This window comes from Calidris pugnax, unplaced genomic scaffold (genome assembly GCF_001431845.1).
Source record: "Calidris pugnax isolate Ruff unplaced genomic scaffold, ASM143184v1 scaffold44, whole genome shotgun sequence".
NCBI classification, from domain to species: domain Eukaryota; kingdom Metazoa; phylum Chordata; class Aves; order Charadriiformes; family Scolopacidae; genus Calidris; species Calidris pugnax.
Genome location: NW_015094506.1, coordinates 8,621,883 through 8,641,660, shown reverse-complemented (window position 1 = coordinate 8,641,660; position 19,778 = coordinate 8,621,883). Strand labels below are relative to the sequence as shown.

Here is a 19,778-nt window from a genome sequence, read left to right as displayed (position 1 = left end):
CTATCATGAAAAGAACACAGCTATATTCCCCCCGGCACTCTACTCCCAGTGATAGAGTAACTGAAGTCCACCATAGTAATTATTACTTACAAGCAGCTTTCAGACTTCAACAGTTATGAGTTGTCATGGTGAGCTCATATTATTTGCTTATTGTTCCTTTCTTTTTAACGGAGGAGGTGGCTGCCAGGATGTGTAACGTGAGTTATCAGAGGTACAATATGAATGCCACTTGCTCACACACAGTAACTGCTTTGGGTCTAAATTCAAGGACGTTGAGATGAAGTCCTGCAGCTTTCATGGTCAGACATTTTACATCTGTCTGCAGGTCAAATGGGCATCTCTGCCTATGCCTGTGACCAGAATCTGAGAAGAAGGTGGGACACAGGAGTCTGTATTCTCTTTCCTTGGGCTTTTCAGGTACTAGCCATCGTATCAGCTCTGTGAGGATATGATGAGATGACAAAATATTCTTCTCCATCTGGTGCCTCTATGGGAAGCATATGGACCTGAGCCCAAAGCTATAGGAGCCACAGCTGAAGGCTGGCAATGGATGTCATGTGCATGCTGACATACGGTCTAATGCTCCAAGGCATGTTCATACCATGGTAGCAGGATTAGACTTCATCTCATGTAGAAGCAATCGTAGTGACAGGACCCTGTCTTTGGGCAAGTGCTCATTAGCCTGGGACTGGTCATAGTTCCTACAAACTCCATCATTTGTGACTGCAATTTTGACTCTTTGTTTCAATACACTTCTTTAGGAGAATCATCTGGATGCACAGCAAGCACATTCTAGGCTCATTGCCACTGCCTGTCTCTGATCAGCTGGTCATCTACATAAGGACAGATGTGCATGCCCTGTCTCTTCAGGTGTGCTGCTCCTGCAGCAAGGAGTCTTAATGCTGCAGAGCCTGTGTGCTAGAGAGACTGAGCTTTGGTCCCACTTCTGAAATACTTCCTACGGGACAGGTAGGTGACTATGTGGAAGTAAGCCGTGTGTAGCTCAAGAACCATAAAACAGGTTTGACTGTAGACACAGGAAGATGAATGAAAGCATCACCATCCTAAGTCTTATGTGACATTTGTTCACCTTCTCCAGGTGACCCAAAAGACACACAGCCTCTTTTTCTTCAGAATAACACGAAGAGCAGCCTCTCCCTTATTTTGAAGCTGCTTCATCCCTCCAGCACCCAGGATGGAGACCCGTGAGGTGGAAGGCATCTTCTGCATAATTGCTTACTTATTAAAGTGCTTGCTTACACGGTAAAGATCTGGATTTAAGACTCTTCTGAGTTTGCATCTGAACTCACTGCTGCTGTTAATGAAGGACAGCACCAAAACCCTGAACAGCCTTGGACAGGGCTGCTCCCAACTCCTCCTTTTGCAAGGGGTGCAAAAGCAGTGGTGCCAGAGAGAGAGAGTGAGAGAGCAAGCTTCCCTCTCATCTTGTTTATGAATTTGTTTATGTTCGATATGTTTATGAAAAACCACCATACCCACAAGCAGAACAGACAGATTTCCATAGTATAGTACTATAAATTGTCTTAAGTGGGTAAAGCATTTCCACCTGTATTTTGATTTTGAGCTAAAAGTTGTGCAGAACTGCTAGACATTGATTTAGAATATAAACTAAAATCCAACTAATTTGAGATCCACCCAGCCAGTGTGCCTAACAAATCAAGATAATTAACAATGGCTTAAGAGGCAGATGACTTTGTTCTGTGAATAAAGGAATATAAACTAGCTGTTTATTTTTAAAAAGTAAATACACGCAAAGACAAAATCTATAGGCCTTAAGCCCTAAAGCCTTTAACGCTTTCAAGCCAGGATTGTACTGCAATACATTGCTCTGTGCAGAACAGAGAGCACTAATCCAACACTTCTGAATATTCCTGCAGTGCACAAAACATGGTATCTCTGTGCACATACACACACACACAGCAGCTGAATAAGAAATTCAGGAGCACATGTAGAACGGTCTCTGAGTAAGATGCTCCCACATTCACTTGATAGACTGTAGCACATGGTGTAATCCAGCCCACTCGCAAAATGCTTTCATCTTATCTATTTATTTCCTGCCAAGAGGAAATGGGATACACTGGTACTTCTACTTTGCCACGTTGACCACTTTCGTGTACTTATACATACATTTATAACTGGATTACTCATCTTTCATACAGTGGCCAAAATGAAACCATGTTCATTTTTAGGTTTTACTGCATATGTAATTATACTCCATCTTGCAAATACACAATAAAAAGACATTATTCAACTATGCCAAGTCACTAACAATTTCATACATAAATTTCAAGTACAAGTTTATGAGCCTGTAAAATCTTAAGATTTCATCTTGGCTTTTTACTTTTGCAAATGAATCTGCTAATTCTGTCCTATATTGTTTTTTAATAGCTATCTGAGGACTGTAGCTGGCAAATTTACTATTCAATTAGGTACTGGAATCCAATTCACTAAGCAAATCTGTATGTTTTCCCATACTGGTAGCAACTATTAATTCCAAACAGCAACAAGCTGCACATTTCAAAATACGTAGTGGTACCACCTATTATCACACCCATAAGCCTGTTACTTATTTAAGGCTTATGAAGCCTTATTAACCAGTTCCTTTTGAGTGAATCACTTTGACGATATCATGCATGAGATGAAATTGAAATAAAAAGTAAAAGTTCACATTTGACCAGTTAGTTTTGAAGCTAATTTTGAAACTACAATCTGCCTTTTAACAAATATTTACTGCCTTCTTTCAGTCCAAAAGGCTTCAAAAATGCATCACTGACAAAATTTAATACCTCTTGGAATAAGATAGCATCTGTAATCCCTGTGGTACAAGGCTGTTTACTTCTCAACAATTAGTGGATGCCTCCAAGCTACATCATTAATACGAACATTGCACTGGGGATGCACCTGCAACTCATCTACTTGAGAATGAGAGGTTTTTGCTTTTGCAATTATCTGTACACACTCATCTGCTGCTGAAAGGGCAGCGCATCCCTCCTCCACCTTGGATTCCTTTCAGCCACGGAGTTCAAGGACATACAATCCTCCGCAGAACCTGGGATGGCATAATGTGGATGTGCATAAGGACTGAACATCTTTCAGACCTCTCACCACTTCTTTTTTCCTTTTTGAGTAGTATCCATATGCCTGTTCCACTGCAGGCCCTCCCAAAGCACATGAGAGCGACAGAGCTACAAGTCCCAAGAGAACAGACACCGAACTAAATTCTGAAATAGAGTATTTGATCCTGACGTGGTATTTGCCTGGCTAGTTTCATTAGGAGGCCTAGAGAGGACACTTCTGCTTTTGGGGGAGAAATGAAATGGAGATTGAAGAGTAGAAAGGGATTAGCAGAAATAAGGAGACTTCCATCTATATCCAGGTCCTCCATGTTTATATAAGAATAAATCAGAAAGGAATGCTCTGGACCCTGCCTATTTTCAGTGAAAGAGTCAACTCTTACTTCATCTTCCCCTTCCTGTGCAGAGATAAGACATTTTGTAACAATTCTCATTTAGACATTTTGGTCTTAAGTCAGCAAGATATTTAAACACCTGCTTTGTGAATAGAATTGTGTTGCTGGTTCCCCAGAACTTTGACTTGAGATGTAAGAACCTCTTTTCTAACAAGAAAACCTTTAAGCAAGACACGTAATATTCAGGAAGGTGGCAGGATCCAAGAACAAAATCCAAGTTCCCTACTGCTGCAGTAAATATCTGATTGTTTCAGACTGTGCAACTGGTGTGTGCAACATTAGTGATTTAACATTACTGCAAGGGAAGAGCCTACCTTGCTGCTGTGCTCATGCCAGTAAGAATAAAACTGTCCCCTCCCTACCAGGTCAAGGTATTCAGAGGGGTAAATGCCAGACAGAGTCTACTGTAGAGAACAAGTCTCTTCCTAGCTCAAATTAAACTTTATTCCTTTTCGTTATTTTGATGTAAACACGTTATTCTCGCTTCCTGTTCCTATGGTGATTTGAAGTGAAGGCAGTAATCTGATTGAAAACACAACTTGTAGTGTTTCCTATTTCACGTTAAGAAAGATGCAAGCTCTTAAGTTCTTGAAGGCATCTCTCAAATATAATTAATAAATCTATTCCAGCCAGGACAGCAAGATTTAATCTTCAAGTAGCAAAGGTCAGTTTACAGCAGGTGGGGAGTGGAGATAAGGAGACAGTGCTGTCGACTGCAGAGGGAGTTTGTGAGAGAAAATAGCTGGAAACAAATAGAAAACTATAAAATATAAATTCATCCTTGGAATGCAAGTATGTGACGGAAAAATAAAGTATAATCCCTCTAACAGGCACAGTTCTTGCCAAATATCCATAATTTTGGATGGCTGCAAGAGTCTGCAACTTGGGTGGGAACAAAGAGCATGTATAACCTTGACCCCCGTGCTGAGCTCAATCTAGCGCATCTGCATGATTTTCCCCAAACAAATCCATCATCTGCCCTGCTGGAGCATATTGCTGCCCGATGCTGAGAAAGAAGAGTTATTAAGACAGAGGTTCCCGGATTTGGGTTGGGTTTTTTTTTTTGTTTTTTGGTTGGTTGGGTTTTTTTGGTTTGTTGTTTGTTTGTTTGTTTTTTTTTTTTACATTAGAGAAGATTTAGGATGTCTCTTCACTCTTAAGCTACAAGAGAGGGAGGCTGCTGTAAGTCCCTCTGTGGAGAGAGGCGAGGGATATCTGCATGACGCTTCCCTTGAGAACCAGAACCATCAGTTGCCGTAACTGAAAGCACAGGAAGCATCTACAACTAACAGGGAGGGATCTGCAGTCAGCAAACATGTCATTTTTGTTGTTCCTCTGTGTCTGTGAATGATTAAGGAAGATCAAGACATTTTTTTTCACTGATAGGCTTCTTTCATCCTTGTGCATCTGCTGACTGGAAGATATCCAGTAAATAACAACACTTTTTTGAGCAGCATTAGGTTAAAGATGGAAAAGCTAAAACCACATTGACAGAAAAATTAGGTACCTAATTTTCAGACATTCTCCTTAAAAACCACTATGTGGCTGACTCCAGAAAGATGAAAAAAATGTGGGGAAGGACCTCAACACGGTACAAGGTTGTATGTGATGTACTTCTCCCCAGCATATTTCAGATTACAGCATGCTATAGATTTGAAATATATAAACTGAAAAAAAATCCTTAAAATTAAAAAATGTTGCTCTATCGTGTCAGTACAACTCTATGCTTACCCTGTATAAAAATCTTAGTGACTTTGAACACACTGGACAAGGGGACAGAATTCAATACCTGAGAAGCAGTCAAATAATATATCTGCTTTTCACTCATTTTTTATAAGTGAGAATGTCCCTTTCAGTACAAGATAAACATAACTATAAAAGAAGCAACATTTCCAATGACAACCCTGTGGTGCTTAAATACAATAATGAACATCACAGCAAAACTTCAGGATGACTTAGGACAACCTGGACTCTCAATTCATAGACACCAACTTTCATTACAAAACCAGAGGGAGAAAGTTTTGGAAAAAGATATGTTTTTCTCACTGGGAAACTTACACTAAAATAATAATCTGTTCCCATTAAGTCAATGTTTTTTATTTCTGACTTGAATAGGAATATGATTAAACAGACTACATAGAAAGAATAGATGAAATCCTGATTAAAACAGGATTTGCAAGCAAAAAAGCCTCAAACCAGAAAAAAACCCCAAAAACATTTTCACAGCACAATGGTTTCAAAAGAGAATATAAAAAATAAATTTATATAAACCCATCACTGTAATATATAAGTGCCCTGTATGGCACTATAAACTACTAGTGAAACTCAATTATTTTTATAGTAAAAATTGTATTTTAAATTAAGTTTGTTATCAAACACTTATTTTTTCAGTTAGATAATTTAAATTTGCCCAATTTATTGCTTAAAAAAAAACATAAAATGACTATAAATTATTTAGAGCGTCTTTTTTGATGTTAAGCTTCCAAATTCAGTCAAATAACTTACTGAAGTTGTCATATGTTACTACGGTGTCAAATTCTGCCCTAAGATCTGCACAGGCGTATGCCTAAAAAATTGAACTGCTAGGTCTGACAGTTTGAAAACTGGATTGGAAGATGGTATGCTTGCAGCCTCAATTAACTCCCCAGGACACGTGTATGTGACTGTAGATCCCTCTGTGTCAAGTTGCTGGAGTTTTTTTTAGAGGAGTTTAAGCCCAGGTAAGGAATAATTAGCATGTAATTAGCTGAAAAGCCACAGATCTTCAGGCAATCTAGTAAGCGTGAATTACTGCCAGCCCTCAGCTAAAACAGCTTGTACAAAAGTCTGTGTGCTGCAGATACGTAACCAATAGGAAATGGTTGTCTGATTGCATGAATTTTACACATATTCCAGCTTTCTAATTGATCCAAATGCTACGTCTAGTCCTCAGAGGCATCTTGCATAAAAGCCTTACAATCCACAGAATTAAGGATTTCACTCGTTCATCTATGTAATTTTACACCTTCGGTAGATCACCAATTATATTCTTCATTAATTAATCATGCCAGACCACGATATGTTTGTCATCTTTATGAATAGGTGCATTCTTATTATAACAACAATTGGGAATAAATCATGTAGCTGGCCTGTGGCTTGTTATGAGTTTCCAGCAGCGGTGTGTTTGCTGGAGATAGACTGAGCCTCATTGTAATTTTCTACAAACCAGTATCAGGCCAAAGAGCCACAGGAAAACATATTCTTACCAGTTTAAAGGAAACCTAACTGCTTTTCCACCATCAGGTGAAAATGAATTAGTTTCTTTTTCATCCTTCAATCAATAAGCATGTCATTAATAATAAATGGTAATATTCATATGAGTAAAGGCATACATAGGATTATGTGACAGAAGGATTAGACCATACATAAAAAACAATAGCTTTGGTAACACATTAATATATTTACTAGTACATATTTGCACATAGTAACTTCAATCTAGATTATGATATATGAGCTATAAATTCTGTTTGTAACAGCAAAGTGATAGGGGCACATTTCAAGTGTGTGGAAACTACTTTGAAACACATTCAAAGATTCAAGAGAAAACATAATGCATATATTTGCTTTTTTTTTTCTTAGATACAACATGCAAAATAAAATCTACCTTTAAATTCTGGTATTACTTGACATTAAGATAAAAGGTAGAACAGAATTCCTACTGAACGCCAATGTAAATGCAAGGGCAACAGAAAACAAATGGGTAAAAGAACATTATAAAAGCAAAAGGACACAGTACAAGTAATCACTAGCTAATATAATTTCATATTACAATGACAGAGAAAGGAGTAGGTTTACTAACTTACCCTCATTTTTGCACACGCATCCTGTGTTGACTCTGTGCCTCTTAGCTCTTTTACCAGCATAGAACCTAAATACTAAAATAAAAACCCATTAAACTTCATTTAACGAAAATTCCAGAACAAACATCTGCAGAAATGCAGTAAAAATGCCTAAAAAACCATAGCAGTAACAGTCAACTTAATATATGGCTTTAGAGTGTTTTTTACTCTGCAGTTCTCTGATAAATCATTTAAAGCAGTGTGTTAATCAACTTATGAAACAGGAATGCACAGCACCAAGTGTAATGAAGCCCTTGAAACAGTATCTGAAAGCTTTCTAGCTTATCACCTTAGTTACTCAAACAACAAGCAAATACTAGAGATTCCATCCTAAAAATGCCATTTGATTAAAAAAACAATGGAGACTCTGCTATTTTTTTATAGCTGCCATCTGCCAAACTCATATTGCTATGTGTGCAATCACGTGGACGTGGAGGCCGGCAGCGATGTTAACCTCTGTGTACTCAATCTGTAACTAATTTATGTGCAAATAACAGAGCCTGATGTCAGCAAACAGAGGAAAAAAAGCTGAACCGAAAACTAGTTTAAACCATTATTTCTTCCTAAGAAAAGGTTGACCCTGTACTATTATTTTGAAGCCTTTACTGATCTGGAGGAGGGCTGGGTGAGAGGAAGCAGCAGGGTGCTGGTGCTGGGTCCTGGCTCAGCTGGCTGAAAGCCACCGTGCTCTCAGGGGAGCCTGCTCATCTCCGAGGGTCCAGGAGGCAGCAAGTGCCTCACTGACACGTCCCCTTTCCTACCCACCTCTTCCTCACTATGTCACTTGCTGGCACTCCTGCACCCTGGCAGCATGCTCTGTTCCTCTGGGGTCTCAGGACCTCCCTACACCATGTCTGAATGGTGCTGCTCCTCCAGGGATGGAGCTGGCAGCATCATCCCTCCTGTTCTGGCCCAGCAGCGAGCCGTCTTGTTACTACTAACAGGACTGTGTGAGAAACGCTCTGCTTTTCTCCTAGAGATGCTACAGGTGTGTGCATTTGTGGATGTGCACATGTTCATATAGTTCTCTGCAAACAGGATGTTTCTGTATTTCTACATGGTGTCACATGCAAGTCTGGCTTAACAGGGGAAAGAGGACAGCAAGCCACCCCTTCTCCTCCCCAGGCACAGAGATGCCTCTCTTTGCTTTCTCACTGCAGCACAATGCCATGGCTTCTGTTAAACCTTCAATCCTAAGCAGCAACACAGGAGCTGAAGAAAGTCATCCCACAGGTGAGCTGCAGGAGGAGAGAAAGCTCTGTGGGCAGGAGCCTCTTCCAAAAGGATGCTGCAGCAGCCCACCACCACTGCCTGACCCCTTTCATTTCACCAACCCCACCAGAAATAGCTTAATCTGACCAAACCATGAACCAGGTTCATCTTAAACAAGAACCTATCAAAATTAACTTCAGTTACAGCTGAAAACAAGCTGGAACTGAACAGAAAGTGTACTGGTTCAACTATCTGGTTTCCTGACCTAAACTGAAGTATATTCTTTAAAGCCTTCACTTCACACTGTGTACCACAGGAGCCTCTGACCTGCAAGACAATGCATAAATATTTCAACGTAGGCAGTAGCCAACACAGTAATTAGTGAGAAACATTTTACAAGGCATTATAAATGGAAGGGTGAGTAACACCGACACTATCAGATAAACACAAGCAGAAAAGAACGGATGAAGGGCATTCCTTGAGGACTGCAGATGTGAAAGATTCATAAACCAAGCAGCTGTGAGTCCAGCTGGGGGCTGGAGGGTGACACGAATAGGGCTTTCGGCATTAATTTGATGGGATGGCTTGATATCGCCCTTGCAGAAGAACAAATTTAAAGCAAGCTCTGAAATTAGAAAATTAAACAAAAGTTTATTGAGTTGAACTGTATCTTTCTGTGGATTCTGCTGCCTGACACCCTTGGCATCCATAGCCTTCTCTGGGAAGGATGCAGTTCGTTTCTTCAATTTTTTTATTTTATTATTTCTTTATAGACTACGGCACAACAAATTGGCATTTCCTTGAAAGCTACCAGTTGGTCAGGCATCAGGGAAATAAAAAAGCAGTGCTTTTGAGCTCATGGCAGAACAAGAGGAAGAAAGAGAAGAGACAGGCAGCTCCTGACCCAACTGCACAGCAGCAAAAAGCCTCAGCTGCAGGCATTCAGAAACGCTTCCCAGGGTGGAATCAACAAACAAATCACAGAGGTACTGTCCCATTCACTTGTCAGAAAAATCTGAAATTCTAGAAGGGAATTTTGCTTTCCTTTGACTTGCTATACTTTTGGAAATGTTCCTTCTCATAGACCCAGAGCACGTGGGAGCAATGCAGAGGACATCCCTCAGTTCAACTGTGTGACGCGGCGTACAATGAAAGCTGCCCTGTTGTAACTTCCAAACCAGAGTTTTACTCCATAAGGCTAAGGTCATAACAGCTCAGGGAGCTGAGAGAGTGCAGTGACACATGATCCTTAAGAAGGGAAGTTGCTTCCTTAATCAACAATAACTTGCTTGTTTTGATTTGGTGACTCCTTAATCACCAGTAATTTGGATATTCTCGGTCATCCCAACTTCATTTCTTTAATGATCCACATGCCTTCCAATCTACTACAAAAAATACATCTGATTATGAATTACTGCTGCATCAAGAAATGAGATGAGGCAGTCTTGAGAGAAACCTGTCCGTTTTACTGAAAACTATAAAAGTATTTAAAGAACAAGAAGTCACTAAGCTTCCTTTTCAATTTGAGGTGCTGTATAGGAGGAGAGCAAGACTGAGAGCAGGCAAGCTGGACCTTGACTGTGACTTGCTGAGAAATGCAGAGGTTCTAGTTACTGACCAGGGACAATCACTGCCTTCACAGCAATTTCTACCCCATGAAGGTCTGATGGAAGATACAGATGTGCTCCAGTGAGACAGGCCTGTAACACCCCTTCTGCCTCTCCTGCATGGGAACCAGGCCCTGTCTTGCCTGCACTTAGTCTCTAATTCCTGCCTTTCTGGATATGCTTTAAACCAAATCCAAGAGCCTCCAGCTCTCCCTCAAATGCTCCAGTGTTTGGTGAACATTATTCCCAAAAGCACTAAGCATCCAAGCTCCTTCAGGTGAAGAGGATCTAAAACCCACGTCCTGAATAAGTGCTTAACCCCCAGCTATTATGCTAAAGGCACTACAACTACTGAGCCCCTTTCCTTTGTAAAATGTCAGCCTTGCCTCATTAGGTGGCCACCTTGAAGGAGGACACAGTGGTCTGGGAAGCACCTTTGGCAACTTTAACAGTGCTTTCCAGCAAAGTCAGAAGGGGAAAGGTAAGAGCTTAAACAGGTGGGCTGAGGCACCTCTTCAGCTCCCTGGAAGCATCAGCTGCCCTGCCCTGTTGACAGGGAAATCACAGCTTTAGAAAAGGTTTTTTCATTTAAAAAACAGTCTTTCAATATGACTTCCGTACTTCAGGAGACCTTCCTCTACTTCACAAGCATTTATAACAGCCAGAGAACACTAATTGTTTTTAGCTGTAGGAGGAAGCTCCTTTTCTCCAGGGATGGGAAGTGGGAATCAGCTACAGCTATTGGGACGTAAAAATAAATACTCCCTGCTCTGAATGAACCGACCGCTACCAGTACCTTCAACTAGTCATCAGTTTGGGAGAGGTTTGAATGAGCCCTTGTCCCATGGACAGAAAACATAGCTTCAGGACCCTGATCTCCATCTTCCCTACCTTCCTTACCCAAAACCAGGTGTATAAAATTCAGGTAAGGCAATACTTACTTTAACTACTGTGCATGCAGCATTAAGGCAGCCATGAGGACCCCATATTATGTTTTATTATTTTTCTGTAAGTATCAGACAGAGATTTGTGGCATATGCCAAGTAGGCGTGCCCTCACTGGCACTTCTACAACATTTTGCCACTTATTCATACTGTTATTTCTCTAACGCTATTGCTACATGGACTGCAATAAGTCACATAGCAAAAAGTACTGTGAATCCTTATGCCTCAGTTATTACAATCACAGTATTTCAGAGGAAGTGGCCGGTCTCATTAAAAGTGACTGAAAATATTATAAATTAAAAAAATCCCCAACAGTCTATCAGATTCTAAAATTAATATATCTACCCCAAATCAAACCACTAAATTTATCAACACTTACAAATGCTTTATAATCACATGACTGGAAGATGAGTTTCTCCGGATGATGTTGCCAATATTGTACAGGCGTTGATGCTGTGGCTTCATTTGGAGGTCGCAAGGTAATTGAAGGCTCTCCCCAGTCTCCTGTCTGAAAATCAGAGTTTGAGATATAAGAGAAGCTGCAGGCAAACTCGCTATAAAGTAACCCTCCATTGTTGTGCTCAATTAACAATAATTTATTTTCTACACATAGAGCCATGTTACTAAAATAAGGGAATACAACTCCTACAACGTTTTTCATGATTTGATTTATAATCCAAAGTCATCTTCTGTAGTGTTTAATGAGGCCTTAATTAAATCATTTGGTTTGAGAATAAAGTCATTAGGCAGCGGAAATGTTCCTTAAAAATAACTGTTTACAATACATATATGCGGATGAGAGCACTTGAAAAAAAATTATGAGATGCACAAAAATGCCATTCACAAATTCCGCTATGTGTTTTACAAGCTTTTCTACACAGTTAATAAGTCTTCCATTATCCAGCACATATAACCGATAACTAACTTTCCTAAATGGCTAAATAACTGAGACTTGGCTTTGATCTGAAGACTTCTTATACATTCTTCAAATATGCAAGGCATTCTTTAATCTCTTTATGAATATTTACTTTGATCACCTCCTCTTGATATTTCATTGTAGAGTTACTAACATTGCCCTTCCACATTCATCATTCTCATTGATATAGGTGATTGCTCTCCTGAGCTGTCATCTCCTCTCTTTCTTCAAAGCCCTCAGAGAACATGGGTAGGACTGCCAAATCCCATCGCAGGACACTCTTCTCCCTTCCAAAAAGAGCCAACGCAGGCATGGGTACAGGAATGCTCCCAGCATGGCAATGCTGGTCTGCATCTCACCTGCCATTGCATATTTTAAGACATGGCTTTATAGGACCTGGGCTGACCTTGGGGCCCTTGACGGGTCCTTCCACCTTGCAGGCCCATGCGAAAAAAAAAAAATAAAAATATTTTGAGGTTATTTTGTGTAACTATGATCTCTCCTACTTTTGGTCATGGACACGTGTCCATGCTGCCCATCTCCTCAACACCTGGGATGCTGCCAAACCAGCATCAGCTTACTTTAACTGAAAATGACCCTGTGGATGGAGTCCTCCTCTTCACAAGCCCTCTTCACTCTGTCACCAGCCCTGCTTCTCCCTTTCCCTGCCTAGCGTGGTCTGTCTCTGAATTCCCTCCTTCTGCCCCCTCTGTTTTTTTGGGATCAGACTTCTCCTTCCTCATCGTCCTTCCTCCTCTATTCCCACCTTCCTCCCACTATTTTACCCTCTCCTACATGTTTACTTCAATTTGGATTATGCTACTTCTTTCTTTACCTACTCTTCTCTCTGTGTATTTTCTATGCATGTCATATTGTTAAAATATGTGTTGAAGCTGGCAAGGAATTGTCATCAGCATTTCACACAGAATATGGCTAGAAGTTAAGACTTTTAGAGCAAAAAGAAGTTAAGCATCAAAAACACATGAAAAAAGTCTTATCGAAGACATTCAAAAGTCTGGCAAACTATCACATCCTACTAATTAAATCAGGACAGAGTAAACAAAACAAGTACATCATTTTCATGTGTCACAAAATAATGAAACGACACACATTTGCACAACTCTGCAATGAAAAGCAAGAGATAAAACTGGAAACATCAACATTACCCTGCCAATGTGGTAACTTCAAGCAAGTGAACATCATAAAACAAGTTGAACCTAGTTGATCTTGGCACTATTAGCACATCTACAAATTATGCAGTATTGTAATTTCTTTTTTACCTAGTTAAGTTGCCTATATGCTATGGATATGACTTCACCCTCAAAATTGGAAAGGAAAGCAGCAGGAGCAATTGCTCCAAGTTTTGGCATTCTGTATCCACAGAAATGAATCCCTCTGACCACTAATGTGTAAAAACCTTCTATCATACTTAAGCTGAAATGGGAATTTTATTTAAGAAGCAGTTCTCCTTACAAAAAAAGGCTTAAATATTACAAGGGGTAAGGATCTGCATCCTTATTAGTGGAATCTGTATTTGGCTGTGAGAGAAGATGGATTGCACCCATCACAAATTCTCCGTGTGCGCAGCTGTCTCTTATGAACTGTTCAAGGCCACAGCCAACAGACCACTTGAAATAGTCCTTCTTTTTTTTCCAAATAAAGATACAGTCCTGCATGTTCTGTGTAAAGAAGCAGTTCTCGGAAGGTACGCCCTATCCATTTAGCAAAAGGTTATTATGATGAAACAGGAGTAAATCCAGGATAGAAAAGTTATAAAAAAACTTCTTTTGACCGTGCGTCTTTCCACCTAGGAAGCACAGGGATGGCCATGAGGTAGGAACAGAATCTCTACGGAATAAGTGACCCTGGGTAGTGCTCCAAACCCTTCTGTTGCTCTGGTCTGAAGACGACTTTCCTCACACACAGAAAATGGACAGTACTGAGAAATTAAACAGGGTACATAAAGAGTAAAATGAGTATGCCATTTTACAGTTTTACTCCCTTTTGCTTGAAAGATATTAAAAGCATTGCTTCTGTATGTAAATGGAGGGCGGTAAAAAGAGGAACAGTGATTACCTCTCATGCTGGTTCAATTTTATAAAGGATCTCGGAAGCAATAATCACAAGGGAATGAGAAATAATCTTTAACCAGGCTAATAAAACTAGTGTACAAGTCCCTTAGAGAGGGACTATGCGGAGACCATTTGTGTCCGCTAATTGCTCTATAAACATATACAATTGTCCAAATACCTCCTCCTTCTAAACTAAACAAAACAGAATTGATATGATTGCTGTACATAACTCTAGGATGATCTAAACATGCAATACAGCTGTGGTTAAGGGCACACAGAGATACAAGATTTCTGCTGTTTCTGGCAGACCACTGCACCTGAAGGACCTTTCATGTCTTTCAGTGTGTCTTGTAGAGGGAACAGCTACTAAGAAAAGCTGCATAAAAGTAAACATTGTAGATATAGATTATTATGATGGATGAAGAAGACGTGTCATACACAATCATAAAATTTGCTTTTGTAACTGTTTCACGTTTTCTAATATTCAGCAGAAGTGGTTTCTGGTCTCCTTTTTCTTACTAAACTCCTTAGATTTTGAAACCATATTATCACCAGTACTCATTACCTATTTAGACTGAGTTATAACAGGGTAGTCTCCAAAGCCCAGATCCATGAATATGTTTAGAATTGGAATTCCTATTACATATTACCCATGCAATTTCTTTTTTTTTTTCCTTTTTTTTTTCTTTTTTTTTTTTTTAAGGGAACAAAGACTTTTAAACAAGATTTAGACAGCTCAATACTTTCATAAATCTGGGCCTAAAATCCTCCGACAGGAAAAAAAAAGGAGCTCCTCAGTTGACTGACTCTAGTCACATACTGAAATTCTGAAATTTAGGATGTGGTGATAGCAATTTACTTCAGGTAAAATACAAAGCAAGAACATCTTTGACCTAGAGAATTACATGTCTCAAGTCTGGGGTAGAAAACTATGAATTACTAGTAGTTCTAAATCTGAGGAATTGGTGTGAAACAACTCATGGATGATGTATTGAGATTCGGGACCTTCATAGGCACCTAAAACTCTTTCAAGCGGTATAGAAAAGTTCGTAAATTGCTGTGTAGGACCAACTATGATGTTTGATTTAATTTTTAAAAATAGATATGATAGGATAAGGATTTTCTGGTTTGAATATTTAATTTGCAATTATAAGAAATAATCAAACATTTAAGCTTATGTATTTTTTATGACACAATATATGTATGGAGATTTTTATCTCTCTGATGAAGTAGAAAGGCAAGAGATAATTTATTCCTCATCTAACTTTACAGCTCATCAGACAGCTGTGCAATTTATCACGTGTTCTTTGCTGTACTGCCTGTGTTTTAGTATTCTAACCTTCCCATGCCTTTAACCAGTGCCTTTCCTCCCTCTGGCATCAGTCACCTTGAGAGAGAAGACTTTCTTACTCCGCATTTTGCACATAAAGAATTTACAATCAGAAAAGGGTCCCAAGTCAGGTGCCAGAGTGGTAAAAATCCAATCCTTTTATAGTGACAACTTTTAACCATAAAGGTCGTAGCCTTGAAGACCAGTATCTCATACTCTTGCCGTGCTTCGTAACCCTGAAAATGGGCAGATGTGCACTTCTCAGTGCTCTAAAAAGGGTCAGATGCTTGATATCAAATGAGCTACGGAAGCAATTACTGCTATTAGGAAATTTTTTACAATTGTTGCACATTTTCCTATCTCATCCCATTCTCTGAGAACTGCATTTGACTCACATTAAAGCCACCTGGAAATAGTCATGGGTAAGAAGTAATCTCAATACAACCTCTATAAAATCTAACACCTGCCTCATCTTTTTATAAGATGTCATGTTAAAAACCCTTCACAATACAGGAAAAAAAAAAAAAAAAGGCAGGCCTGTTTTTGAGTAGCCTAATTGTATTCATTTTTAACAAGGACCACCTCTTATAACTTTTTACCTGTTAAAGCCTCATGCCTGGTTATGGTAACATGCATTAGTCACCATGACAACAATAAATTGGAGCACAGATAGATACAACACTTCTGGCTGAAAAATTAATAATTTTCTCCCTGTAAGAATTTTGAATGTTCTGTGGACTGGCCAAATCCTCATTATTTGCTTACATTTTAATTCCTAGAGCGAGAGAAATTTTTTTAGCTCCTTTTATCTTTGGTTTTTGAAATAATGGAAAGAGGTCCATGGCATACTTACATTTTAAAAGCTTCTCAAAGCTTGGTGGCCAAAACAGCCCCTCTTTGGCAGAAATGCTCCAAGCAGGCGGTTGCATAACAGAAATTAGGAGAAATCGACGGATCCTCCGAAATACTATGCTGAACGACTGGCTGTCGTCCTTATTACGCTGCAATACGGATCACCAGGTTTGCTCTCATGTGCACAGCACATGTGACTATCACAGAAGTGATGAAAATTCAGAGCACCACCACCGTTACCTCCTATGCCCCAAAAGTCCCTCTGCAAACGCCGTGTGCCTCTCAGTGAGGCAACGCCTATAGATCAACACAGAAAGGGCAGCACAACACATTGTGGGGGTGAAACTGTGCAAACTGAGCCATTTACACGGTTTCTCGCTTTGGAAAAGTGAGCAACGAAAACATCAGGAACAGAAGTCAAAGCTCCCCCCGAGTGAGTGAGACTGCTGCTGGCAACCCCCCCACGTCCTGTATGTACACCATACAGCCAACAGATGCCAACCACACGGCGTGATACACGAATGCGCGCACACATAATCCCAAAGAGGGGGCGGACAAGTTACGAACTTCTTTTTTGTCATTTCAGCGACGTGACACCCGCAGATAACACCACGGCAACAGACTGTACATCCATAGAGTGACAACATAGCCATTTATCACTGTATCTTACATTATGAACCTGATGAATCGATGAGAAAGGATATCCTGCATTCTGGTTGGTCCAGATCTCACAGACAGAGGACTGCTAATATAAACAGAAAACTACATCTCATCTTGTAAATATTAATGCATCGCAACTGCCAAAAGGCAAGAATAATTAAGAAAAGGCTTGCAATAACATTAAAAGAAGGAAGTAAAACAGCTGTTAAAAGTAATTTTTTATTTATTTGCTGACAAAATATTTTTGGACTGACTGGAAGGAAACATAGCTTATTCAGAGACCTTAGAAGAGGTTTCAAACTGTGAGTACAAGAAAACAATTTAGTCAGAAGTGCTGGTGATGTAAAGAGATAAAGTTATGCAGGCATAAACAGATAATGCAGAGAGCAGAAAGAAATACTGGTTACTTTCAGGTTTTGGCAGAGAAGAAGTTTGAAGTCAACATCGCAATTAAGTTTTCAGATTTGAATCTCTCTCTGTTGGAGACTTTCACAGGGAGAGAGGAAGGGAAAAATCTGGCAATACAGTCAACAGGAAAAATAATTTTTCTTTGTAACAATTACCATAAAAGAATGCATTGCAATTAAGTGAAGCGCTTGCCCACCATCTCCTTCCAACAACAGTTCCTTTGCATATGAAGATACAGATAATATTACCTTTGGTATTGACCATGACCCCGCTGTATAAGTGAAAAGTTTCAGTCTACCTTCTATGTTATTGTACAGATACTCTGTAGTTGCAAAGCAAAGGAAGCATACTGTAGCACCTCTAGCAAAAGCAACAGAAGCAGGCAAGCACAGCATTCACCAGCATCTTTTACATATTTCCTTGTTTGGACACTCATCAAGAAAGCATCTGTGACACCTCAGCAAAAGCTAAGATAACATTTTACAGTAGCCAGGCAACTAAAACAAAGCATCAAACATAGGATCTGCCCACAGTATCTTAGGCAGGCAGCACCAAAAGGCAATAAACACGCATAAAAATGCAACTGCAGCATCCAGAATAGATAGCAATTAATATATCAGTAATTCAACATCACCAAGAATGTGCATTGCTGGCTCTCGTCAGCAGCAGCAGGAATTTAGCACCAATGCTCAACGCAAACCAAAGAAGTGCAACTCTTAGAAATATGGCTCTTGTCCTTACCTTTTGTAGCCTGAAATCTGGCTGCCTGGCTGGTGACAAACTAGGTTATCACTTCTGGTTACTGTCAGGGTAAGCTGGCATCCTCTGGACTGACTACTGAGAGCTGCCAGACAGGCTGGTGGATGCTTAGTGTTGTTAATTGTCCCTTATTTCCTTCATGATCTGAAAAGCATGCACACACATCCCTTCCCCCAGCTTCAGTAATTCTTCAACTTTCCTTTACCTGGTTAGTTTCTTCCCCCTTATCCTGTTTTCAAAGTTATTCCCTTCTCCTTTGTGATGTGCAGGGCTCTACATTTTGATAGTGTTAGCTCGTAAAAATTTTGACTTTGGTTCACCGTCTTCTACCTCACCCTTTGCAACTTGCTAGAAAGCAGTCTTCCTCCATGTGACGGATGCATACTCTCAGTGCAAGGCCAGTAGCAAACACTGCTCCAGCTACTTCTGTTGGACACTAGAATTAGGACATTTCACTAGTTGGCAGTTAGCACTTATTACCTTTTTTTTTCCTGTGTGTCAAGAAAACGGACTTCTGAAGCTCTGGCCATGCCCATCATTACTGTGTTTGTTTGCCTGGGCTGGGCGGATTCCTGAATGGGAAACCATGGCAGGAGGTTGTGCCTCTGCTTTTCAAGAGATGAGTAAAAAAGAAGCCATTTCCATGACAGGTGCAGTGTGCTCAAGCATCTGGTAATTAAGAAAGCATACTGCAGTGCTATTTGGACACACTTGCTGAGGTCCTGGAAGGAGTAAGGTAAGGCAGTGCGGTACCGTATGGCAGCAGATGTTTTACTTCTCCCTGGCGCTAGTGGTGCTGGCACGAGGTTGCCATGATACTGTGATATCATACAGCCTGTTCTCACCATCCTGCTGCTCTGGAGACAAAGGCACATCCTTAAATCCTGCCCCTCCCGAGGACTCGCCTTCAGGGAGCGGTGCGGTGCTTTGGCCGGTGCCTGTCCCTGCACAGCAGAGGCGTGTGGGGCTCTCTTGATGTGAAGCTGCGCTGACAGCGATGCTGTGACAGCGGCCCTACCGTGCTGCAGTGCCTAAACGTATAAATACACCAGATACATCTATCGGCTGCTTTGATGCCAACTCAGGAACAGGTAATGACACCCTGCAGTAACTGTGTCTGCAGGCTTCTTTACGTAGCTCCATTTTAAAAAAGGGCAGGGAATCAATCCTTTCTTTATACATCCTGATGGTACCCACCCTGCCCCTTCCTCATCTTCTCCCACACAGACTCGAGGGGTAAGCACGCTCTCCTCAAGAGTCAGGAGCTCTCAACGTGATGCCCTTCTCCAACTGAGGGAATTCACATCTGTGTATTTCACCTTCCTCTTTCACAGATTAAAGCTGCAGAAGATAGGCTGTCTTCAACCCCTTTTATGACTGAAGGGAAGCCCTTATCATTTTTAATTATTTGGAGAAAGAAGAGTGCATAAAAGGGATGTTTGTAGCACTCACCTGTGAGAAGCAAGTTCTGGGTGCAGGTCTCTGCTCCAAGGACTGCTCAAGTGAACTGCCCCTGTCACACAGACCTACTTCCAGAATTATGTTTGGAAGATCTAGGATTAAGCTAAATCATCTTTAAATACAGGTGACTTGATTTATTAAGTCAATAATAAATCAAGTGGACCAGCAGAAACTGAGAATTACCCATAA

At 40.4% G+C, this 19,778-nt stretch overlaps 1 protein-coding gene across 5 annotated transcripts in view; it reads right to left on the bottom strand.

Moving 5' to 3' along the window:
• The window catches only part of ANKS1B (ankyrin repeat and sterile alpha motif domain containing 1B), a 455,905-nt gene that overhangs the window by 18,708 nt on the left and 417,419 nt on the right, over positions 1-19,778 (bottom strand). For 2 of the 5 annotated variants that reach the window (XM_014963681.1, XM_014963685.1), the window contains 3 exons: positions 16,972-17,046; positions 11,511-11,639; positions 7,333-7,404 (listed from right to left, as the gene is read on the bottom strand). In XM_014963681.1, the coding sequence (XP_014819167.1) occupies positions 7,333-7,404; positions 11,511-11,639; positions 16,972-17,046 (276 nt within the window). The remainder of the gene's footprint in view (positions 1-7,332; positions 7,405-11,510; positions 11,640-16,971; positions 17,047-19,778) is intronic. The other 3 variants (XM_014963686.1, XM_014963684.1, XM_014963682.1) reach the window with 2 other exon arrangements.